Here is a 10,502-nt window from a genome sequence, read left to right as displayed (position 1 = left end):
CATGCACCTTCCCCGTCAGTCAGCTTTGATTGTTGACAGTTAAAGCCTACAGTATATAACTCACAGCTACATGCCTCGTTTGTATCTGCTTTAAAGTTATATAGAGGCGAACATATTAAACAATTTATTTCACAGGTTAGTGTCAGAGGTTGTGGTTGAACTAGATGTGCTTCTTCTGCATTAACATCCCTTTTGAGGCTCAAACATACATCAGAACACAGAGCCTCCCACAGTTGTACATCTTCAGGAAAACAGGGTAATAAACAAAGGTCTATAGAGGCTTTTAGCTTCCTCTTTGGCCAGATGACTTCACCATATGTTACTATATCTGTAGCTACATTCAAAGCACAGCCATTTCTTCTTAATCTATCTTGCACCTCGCAAAGAGCCATGCAGTTTGGGCTTTAAATGTACATTTCTCAATGTACTAAGGGAAAAAAATGACAGCACACAAGAACATATACTGTTCTATATATATACGCTTCTTGTGAAAATTCAAGAAGACCATTTGTTTCTTGCCTTACTTATTTGTTATTACACAAATCAGTCACCTCAGCCTTCACAAACACCCAATCACATCCTTTAAGCACAACATAGAATTGATTCACAACAAACCCCCTTGAACTGCAAAATAGGCAAAATAACTAAGCTGTTCAATTTCAGCTGATCTCGCTGAAACAATCACCTTTAGCCTGCATGCCGCTCTGGTTCCCCGAAAATATGATCTCCTTTCCAGCCCCCTGAGCTTTGTGTGAAAGAGACTGTGACACATGACGTGACTTGGCCCTTTGTGGCAGGGTGGCAGCGAGGCCAGTTAGAAGGATTGAAAGCTGCTGTTACAGTGGGGTATTGATTCATAACAGATTATGGAGGGGTGGGAAGGGCTCAACATTCAAACATTCATCTACCTCAACATCAACCCCTGACCCCCTTATTCCATCTAAATTCTCTTATTTTACTGCTTATCATTTACATTTTTTTTATCTCTCTTTTTAACTCACCTCCCCCCTCCCCTTATATCACTGCTTTTCTCCTCTCTGACACCCCCCCCCCCAGCCAACTTCTCTCACTCTTTCTCAATGAGGTATTCATGTGACCCACCTGCTGTCCGCCGCTTAGCGTTAGCCCCACTAAAGAGCCGCTCTGTGCTCTTGTTGGCCCGTGCGGCCGGCCTGCCTCATTCACAGTTCACACGCCTGCCTTGGTGGCTGCTGCGTGCCCAGGGTGAGGGAGCTAGGAGGGTGGGGGGGGTCGTCTTCCAGTAAAGGGTTGGGTCTCAGGGTGGGCATCGGAGCTCAGGGGTTCTGTCGGGCATTGGATGCTGCACAAGGTTCCTGGATGCTGGTTCACTTGGCTAAAGTCGCCATCATGTTTGGCCTGAGGAGTTCAGGTAGAAGCTATGAGAAGATGCGGAGCGAGTACTACCTAGACGTGGAGAACCCTTTCTCTCAGGTCGGTGTGTCGCGGGCAGATTTTGCTTATTTTCATTTTAATTTTGTATTACATTGTTGTGAAGACATGTCAGTACGTTTACATTGAATTATGTAGCTAGTTACTATTGTTTGTATAGTTTTAGTTTTTCTTTCCATCTGATTCAAACACATGTCGAATGCTTTGCAGTTGCCTGATCTATGCAGCGACTGTGTATGTGCGATGTGTATGTGCGATGGTCAGATGAAAGAGCTTTTGTTGGGCTCCAATGGATACTTCATCTATGGGGATTTCAAAGTATTTCTTTGAGCTCTTCTTTTCCCATCACTCTTCGTTCTTGTCTTAAATGAAACTGACAAGTGAGGTTGACTGATTGCAGCAGTTGAACTGCAATTCTTTACAGTAATTAATTCATTCTGTTATCAGTTCTTGTTGGAGAAGATGACCTACGACAGGACAAAAGACAGATGACTTGTTAAAGGTGGAGTCAGCAATGGATCAGGCGGAGATATTCACTGATTTTGACTATAAAGTCATTTTGACAACAAGCATCCTCCAGAATCGCTAACTCCACCTTTTTGAAGTGTTGCTGTTTGGATACAAACCCTATATCCTCCTTATACCCTTTTGGTTCTGTGTGTATTTGTTAAATACTTTGCTTTCCAGTCAAAAATCCCTTAACACAATGCTCACATTATCCTAACTTCTCTCTTCCCCAACAGGTGACCAAGCAGATCCACGACCATGAGCAGGACAGTGAGTTGCGGGAGCAGATGTCGGGCTACAAGCGCATGCGGCGGCAGCACCAGAAGCAGCTGATCGCCCTGGAGAACAAGCTGAAGGCCGAGATGGACGAGCACCGGCTCAAGCTGCAGAAGGAGGTGGAGACGCAGGCCAACAACGCCTACATCGAGCTGGAGAAGCTGGCCAAGCGCCACGCCGTGCACACTGACAAGGAGGTGGGGATTGTGTGAGGGCTTGGTTTGGGGCAGTTACAGGACATGAGTGGAAAGGCATGAGTGCCTCGCATTAGTACAGTAACCCCTAAGTTATTTCACAGATGATCTCACTGACTTACATGTACCGTGCAACAGTTGGCTGGGGGGGGGTTAGGTCTGCTTTGGAAAGACGAGAGAGAACATGATGGGGAAGTTTATGGGTTCTCTAAATACTGAAAGATTCCTTCTGTTCAAATTTCCTTTTATTTTGAAACCAGGAAGCTTCAACCTGAGTCATGGATTGTACATTTTGGTTAGGACTTTAGGCACTGCTGCCACCCAATGATACATAAGATGAAACACAAGGGCAGAAGTGGGTCACAGAATGTCACGCTCTGAAAAAAACAAGCTGCATATCTTTGTGATTAGCACACAGCGTGCCAGACCAGCCAGAGAGATAGTCTATCTGTTCGTATACAGTAGAGCAGCGTGCTCTGCTAAACAGCAACATACACACTCAATGTAACATGAGTGACATATCCTTAACCAAAAGATATTGGCTCACATCATAAAACATAAACAGGATGACTTTGGTCTGAATTTTTTTTTCAGCAATTAAACAGACATTAGCTAGAAAAGCCAACAATATAAAAATTTAATTCAACTGTCCAAATGTCTTAAACTAGTCATACTACAGTATATTACATACTGTATATGACAAAACGATCAAAAGTGAGCTTACATGAAATGAAGGGCTGCAACTACAAATTAATTCCATTGTACATTATAAATTAATTTATTGTCCATTCAAATTTGGTTCAGAAATGCATGTCTATATGGGTTCCACAAGCTCAAAGTGAAATCTTCAGATGTCAGTCCAAAAACTAAAAATATTTGGTTTGATGAGAACACTTGAAACAATTACATTCCTCACATTAGACAAGCTAGGATCAGAGACTGTGAAATCATTATTAAGGCCAATCTGATAAACTGTAGATATTAGGTGGTATTGTGCAATCTTAGTTATTATATGACTTAATGTGTTCACTGTTTATTGGTGAGCTTGTACCCTGTATTCAGTGCATGCCCTCCATGCTAAGCTAACAGCCCCTTGCCCCTCTTGTTTCATGCCCCCCACTCCAGACCAAGACGACGTTGACGGATGAGAAGAAGTTCCAGCAGCAGATCGTTGCCCAGCAGAAGAAGGAGCTGACCACCTTTCTGGATAATCAAAAGAAGCAATATAAACTCTGCAAGGAGAAGATTAAGGAGGTGTGTTGGTTTATTTTATCCTATTCCACCGATGTCCTTTGAACGCCTCTCTCGTGTGTGTGTGTGTGTGTGTGTGTGTGTGTGTGTGTGTGTGTGTGTGTGTGTGTGTGTGTGTGTGTGTGTGTGTGTGTGTGTGTGTGTGTGTGTGTGTGTGTGTGTGTGTGTGTGTGTGTGTGTGTGTGTGTGTGTGTGTGTGTGACACATGGTCCTGTATGCTGCTTACTGTTGAATCAGCCCTCCTCCACAAATGCATGCATATTCAAAACCTCCAGAGTGATCTTTTGGAAGTTGGGTTGAGTCACTCATCCTACTCACTATGTTCCTACACACGTATACACGCACACAAACAAGGACAACAACAAATCCATATGCTCAGTGTGAATTTGTGTGCCTCCACAAACCTTGGAACTGGGTCCAGCGAATGCTCCTGTGGGCTGGGACTGTGATACACTGTGCTTTCAGTCACAAGATAAGTGACCAAAATTAGGTCAGCACAGTTAAAAGAGAGCGTTGCTGCAGGGAGAGATATTTCCCACCAACTGAGGGCTATAGCGGAATTAGGCACCACAGAGAAGGCGGATCAGGCTCATGTGTTAAGTGCATTAGCTGGAGTTGTAGATTACCTTTAAAGCCCATGAAAGAGAAAGAGAACTCATAATGTGCAGGGAGAGATTTGGCTGAAAACGTTTTTCTCTCATCTGTAGGGAGGTCATTTTGAGTTTGCTGTATGCTGTCACTACAAACACTTGATAGGGGGAACACTATTTTTTATTTAGGCAGTATTTATGGAGGCTTTTCTTTCATTTTGACATTAAAACCATGCATATGTCAAATATGCTGTAGATTGGATTTTCTACTTGTTAAGACCATATTTGCTTTTCACATATCCACTGGTTTAGAGTAATATCTTAACTTAATAAAAACTTAATAGACCATAATGGATAGTTTTGAAATGTACCAGCCACTGTATTTAATACCAAATTTTACACCAGCATATGTAAGGAGAAATGAAACTTAAAGACTGGAACTATGAAGGTGTATTGAACTCTGAGATCCTATGTAGTATAAATGTGCAAACATTTGAACAGGACAGATGGGCCAAGGGAAGACTGAGGGAAGATAAACCTCATTCATTATATTATAATAGCGATTTATGATGATAGAACGCTGGTTCCATATGGGTGAATTATTCCTTCAAATAACAGATAATTAAGTCCAACCACAATGTCAGATAAACCTGCCAATCACAGTTTAAAATCAATCAATAGTTACCTCCTGGCTATTCTTTGTCCTGTACTTTTCAAAAACAATCTCCTCACATACCTCCTCAATGGCTCTGCTTGTTTGACCTGTCAGGAGATGAACGAGGACCACAGCACACCCAAGAAGGAGAAGCAGGAGCGTCTGTCTAAGCACAAAGAGAACATGCAGCATTCCCAGGCGGAGGAGGAGGCCGGCGTTCTGTCCCAGCAGAGGGTTTTCTACGACAGGAACTGCCGCGGCTTCAAGCGCAAAGTCATGGTCAAGAGGCACGACTCGGAGCAGGAACAGATCCGAGAGGTGTGGATGACGTACAACTTAAAAATAAAAAGTCAAGTTTGATTAAATAAGACATACATTATTAAAACACTTGGTTGTTTATCAAACAACAATATTTGAATATTTAAAAAAAAATCTTAATTGTTTTAATGTAATTTAATTAAATAAGTGAAACTTACTAATGTTCTAGATCCATTACACATAAAGTATAACACATTCTTCGTTTTAATTTTGATGAATACTAGTCACACATGGAAATCAAAAATTCTAGATCTGAAAATATTCTAATATTAAATAAGACCAATCGAAAAAAGGGAGTATTCTAATATTTTGAGATACTAGATTTTGGATTTTCGTGAGCTGCAAGCCGTAATCATCAAAATTGAAACAAAGGGAAGGCTTGAAATATTTCACTTTGTGTGAAACATTAACTGTTCCATGTTGTTTAAATTTTTTAAAACTTTCAAATGTTTTGAGATGCACCTTTACATCCAGTTCCAGAGTTTGAATTGAAGTACACCCCTGTTTATCAGTTGTTGTTATTGTTGTCGGTGTGAAAAGGTTCAACCTGGTTATAAAACCTAGGTATTTTTCTCAGTAAACAGCAGTATGTCCTTAATAATTACCTCCATTGTTCTTTAGATCTGGGAGGTGTTTTTCTATTAACTATAAGACGATTAGCAAACTGCAAAGCAAGGCAGCAATGTCGTAATCTTAAAATCTGTTGTGTTAATCCGGAGAAAGTCTTAAGAAAATATACAAAACTGTGTCACGTTTTAGGATGTTGTGGTTAATAGAAAAGAGGATATTGTTTCAAAAGAAAGGGAATGGGGTTAATTTTTTACATGCAAAAATGTGAATGTTATCAGAAAATGTAGCTAAACGAACAATGCATCTAGCGAAAGTCATCCATGCCCTCTCCCCTCTCCTAGGAGCTAAACAAGAAGAAGACCCAGAAAGAGATGGAGCACGCCATGCTGATTCGCCATGATGAGTCCATGCAGGAGCTGGAGCACCGGCAGCTGAAGACCCTCCAGAAGCTTCGGATGGACCTGATCCGCCTGCAGCACCAGACAGAGTTAGAGAACCAGATCGAATACAACAACCGACGAGAGCGCGAACTCCACCGCAAACACGTTCTAGAGCTCCGGCAGCAGCCCAAGAACCTCAAAGTGAGTCCACACAGACACGGCAAAGATTTGTTTTTATAAATTCAGGATTTTCTAGATGTGGTGATTATTGTGATGAGGACAGGTGCTTGGAATGCAGGGCTGATGGTAGACCTTTTCACATTTTTTTGGTTTCCAGCTCCATTTTTTTCCATTTTTTGGGGGGGCTTTTGTAAAGACAAATTGGAGCCTACGCAAAGATGGCGCAAGCCATGAGCAACATCTTTTATGTTTTGGGCCGATTTTGATATAAAAATGATGCAAGATGGATGTAACACATTGATTTTGAAAGAAATGGTGAAAAAAAAATACAAAATGTGTCATTTCTGAATGTCAGTATAATTTGCATTTGAAGATAACAAAGACTAGAACCCAGGTTAATTTTAAAGGTGCAGTGTGTAAAGGGAATAGGTGTCAGAACAGACTTGGTAGAAATGGAATATACTATTTAAAAGTTTGTTTAAATTTGTGTATCATTGCTTGAAAATAACAGTTTTATTTTTTTATAACTTTCGAATGACCGTTTTATATCGAGGAAAGGGCAGGGCACACAGCCATGTTGTTTCTACATTAGCACATAATAGACTGACTGAAGGGCATTACAAGTTTTATATATAGTGGGTGCCCTGGGGAAATGCACCTATTGGAACACGAAGAAGTACTATAGAATAAATAACTAAATATATCTTCACCTCATCACTTTATATTGTGGAAAGACTTGAGGCAGTGGTGGATGATGCCATCGGAAGTAACTAGCTTCTTGTCCTTGAAGGCCACTGTAGCTTCTGTAAATTGTACGAGCGCTGCAATCTGGAACTTTCACCACAAGAGGACGCCAACATGAACTGATATTACACTTTTCACCTTTAACCTTTACCCAGAAATTCAGAAGGCTTGACTAAAGGCAGAGTTAACAACAATAACATTAAAATAAATACAATTCAAGACAGTAAAAGTTGAACTGTCTCAATCTTTTCTCATTGTTTGTCTGCCCGTCTCTGTCCCCTCCACCAGGCTTTGGAGCTGCAGATCAAAAAGCAGTTCCAGGACACGTGTAAGGTGCAGACCAAGCAGTACAAGGCCCTGCGCCACCACCAGATGGAGGTGACGCCCAAGGCTGAGCACAAGACAGTGCTGAAGGCTCTGAAGGATGAACAGACACGCAAGCTGGCCATCCTGGCCGAGCAATACGAGCAGAGCATCAACGAGATGATGGCCTCACAGGCGGTGAGTGGAGACCCGGCAACGTCATCACTGCTATTTTTAGTGTTTTCGTGGACCAAGCTCATGCTTTCCCACTCGTGTTTTTTTTTTGTGTGTGTGGGTTACTACACTGTGTTACACAACATTTAAACCTCACTCTGGGTGTAGAAAATGTGTTGTTTTAAATGCAGGATGACTAATTTGAAGATATAAAAAAATAAGTTTTTTGAAGGAGAATGAGGCCATTTTTTCCCCCACCTGTTACTTATGTTTTTGTATTTTTCTCCTCCTTGTTTGTCTTCTTCTACTCCACTCCATCATCACTGTCTTTCCATGTCCTGTTGTCTCTCGTCCCCCTCTCTCTCTCTCTTTCTTCTGTGCGTCTTATCAATGTCCCCCGATCTTCCCCCCAAATCCACCCATCTCTCCTTCTCTCTCTCTTTGTCCGTCCCTGTCCCTTTATCCCCCCCTGTGCCCTGTGTGTGTCCCTGGCTGTGTGTGTCAGCTGCGTCTGGACGAGGCCCAGGAAGCAGAGTGCCAGGCCCTGAGGCAGCAGCTGCAGCAGGAGATGGAGCTGCTCAACGCGTACCAGAGCAAGATCAAGATGCAGACTGAGGCGCAGCACGAGAGAGAGCTGCACAAGCTGGAGCAGAAGGTGTCGCTGCGCCGGGCTCACCTGGAACAAAAGGTGCACTGATGGAAACACTTGTCGTTTTAAAGAAGCCTTATATTATGTTTTTTGGGGGTTTTTACTTACGTTTTTGTGCAGGTGTTGTTGATCAATGACACACAAGTGTTTCTTAACATGCACAATAGAAGGAATGAATTACCTAAAACAATTAAGTAACGTTCTTTCTTAGAAGTACATCATTTGTCATGGCTACCAGGGCCGCCCATAAGGGGTAGAAAGTGGGAAAGCTTTCTAGGGCCCAGCCCTTGGGGGGCCCATGGTCTTCAGAGGCCAAGAACCTAACTGAGCCTAACATTATTTTTAACAGAAATATTCACTATAACCATTTAAAAGTTGCACAACCATAACAAAACAAACATTTTAAATATTGTAACTTGGGTAAAATGCCAATGTCTCCTCCTCCGCTACCCTCCACTATCACAGCTACCCTCCACTATCTGTGATAGTGTCCTTTGTTGTTGCCTGCTCCTGTGATAAACTTAGTGAATACTCAAGAAAACCAATGTTATCTTGTAAAAATCTGTTGAATATCAAGCAATTGCGTGAGTTTAAGGGTATTACAATAAATTTGTAAGTAAGTCAGAAATGTGCTACTATTTTTAAAAACATATACAGTATAATAATCACAAAAGAGTCATTTTTCTCACTTGAGCTACTGCTCCCCAAACTCTCGCTGCACGATCCTGGTTGATAAGATAGTTAGTTTATCTAAAAATACATTCATGTGTTTATTTAGGGATGAGCGCACACACACGCATTGATACAAGTAAAGTATGAGTAAGGGGGGCCCATTGGTTTTCAGGGGCCCGGCCGTATGTGTCGGCGGGCCTGATAGCTACCATGGCTGGTTGAAACAAATTGTAAAAAATGAAATTAAGTAAAAGTAAATACATAATCTTTTGGGCTAAACCTAGCCAAGTCTATTACATACCTTTTACAGATCTGGTTCATGCAAGCGTGTAGACAAAACCCAAACGTTAATAAATGCATATACAAACAGTCAGGCATGCCTTGATGCTCAGGCAAACAGGTCATTATACACATTTACATCTGCCTCAGCAGGCAGTGCGGGATGAAAGGCAGGCCAGACAGACAGACAGACAGTCATAAGCTCACACACACACACACACACACACACGCACGCACGCACGCACAGACACACACACACACACACACACACACACACAGATTTTCCTCACCACAGGCGGTGATGACAGTGGCATATATACCTGCAGGCAGCACACAACTGTTTTCCTCCCACACAAAATCTACACATGACAGCATCATTGTCTTATACAACATTTCATGTCTATTAACAATAAGACACAATTAATACAGTTTAGCTTATAAAAGTGAATAGAATAGAATTGCAACTTCTCTGCAAAAAAATACACATAACATAAAAGATAAGACACTGTAAAAGCAATAAAACACCATAATATAGACTGTATATTTAGTGCAAATTGTTCTTGTTAGAATTGTATTGGCTCAGGTGGAGCAATAAATATGTAGTGCAAGTTTGTATGAAGTCGTTCGCCAGGTTATTGTCAATGCACAGTTTATTATTATAGTTATTTCCTAATAAGTAGTTGTATATGTCGAATCTAAATTGCTTAAAGATGTGCCCCCTTAGATATGCTAAACTCACATCAATGTAAAATAGTTGTTGCACGTTCAATCTATCAATTTTTATCAATCTATGTCCCCTAATTTGGTGACACCTTATGACAATTCGGGAACCTGCCATGTAAACCAATGCTATATGATCAGGTTATAACGGTTCCTTTCTAAAGTGACCGAAGACGTCATCGTTACAGTCTAGTAGACAGCACTCCGACAACAAAGAGAGAGAAAGAGAGCAGTTTGAAATGCCGCCATGATCCAGTTCTGTTGGGTCCAGTCGTGTCTGAGTAAGCTGCAGTGCTCTCTCGCCATCTACTGGCTGTGTCCGCATCTGCACCCTGGCACAGGGGATGATGTCATGGTTTTTCGCAGCACTATTGTCCTCGGGTTCGGTTCATGGTCAAAGTCTGGAGTTTTCTGTGCATGCTCAGTAGTTGGCTGGATTGCCGTAGTGCGCCATGCAGTGCTTTGTCTGTCTGCACCTGTGGATGTGTGTGCAGTGTTGATGCGACGATACAGTGATACGGCTACTGCCACGACCCAACCTGATTATTACACATATAACAATAAAAATCAATGCATATTCAAGTTTCATAGTAGTATAATACAGTATTAGTAAAGGTTACATTGTAACGT

General features: G+C 41.7%; 1 protein-coding gene across 3 annotated transcripts in view; it reads left to right on the top strand.

Annotated features, from left to right (window-relative positions):
• Positions 1 to 10,502, top strand: part of taok3a (TAO kinase 3a) — a 62,517-nt gene that overhangs the window by 49,463 nt on the left and 2,552 nt on the right. For all 3 annotated transcript variants that reach the window (XM_080043522.1, XM_080043524.1, XM_080043523.1), the window contains 6 exons: positions 2,154 to 2,390; positions 3,513 to 3,641; positions 4,998 to 5,201; positions 6,113 to 6,352; positions 7,364 to 7,576; positions 8,058 to 8,240. In XM_080043522.1, the coding sequence (XP_079899648.1) occupies positions 2,154 to 2,390; positions 3,513 to 3,641; positions 4,998 to 5,201; positions 6,113 to 6,352; positions 7,364 to 7,576; positions 8,058 to 8,240 (1,206 nt within the window). The remainder of the gene's footprint in view (positions 1 to 2,153; positions 2,391 to 3,512; positions 3,642 to 4,997; positions 5,202 to 6,112; positions 6,353 to 7,363; positions 7,577 to 8,057; positions 8,241 to 10,502) is intronic.

This window comes from Ammodytes marinus (genome assembly GCF_949987685.1).
Source record: "Ammodytes marinus genome assembly, chromosome: 2".
In the NCBI taxonomy this organism is placed as follows: Eukaryota; Metazoa; Chordata; class Actinopteri; order Uranoscopiformes; family Ammodytidae; genus Ammodytes; species Ammodytes marinus.
The sequence above is the reverse complement of the archived record's forward strand: the minus strand, read 5'-3'. Positions and strand labels throughout refer to the sequence as shown.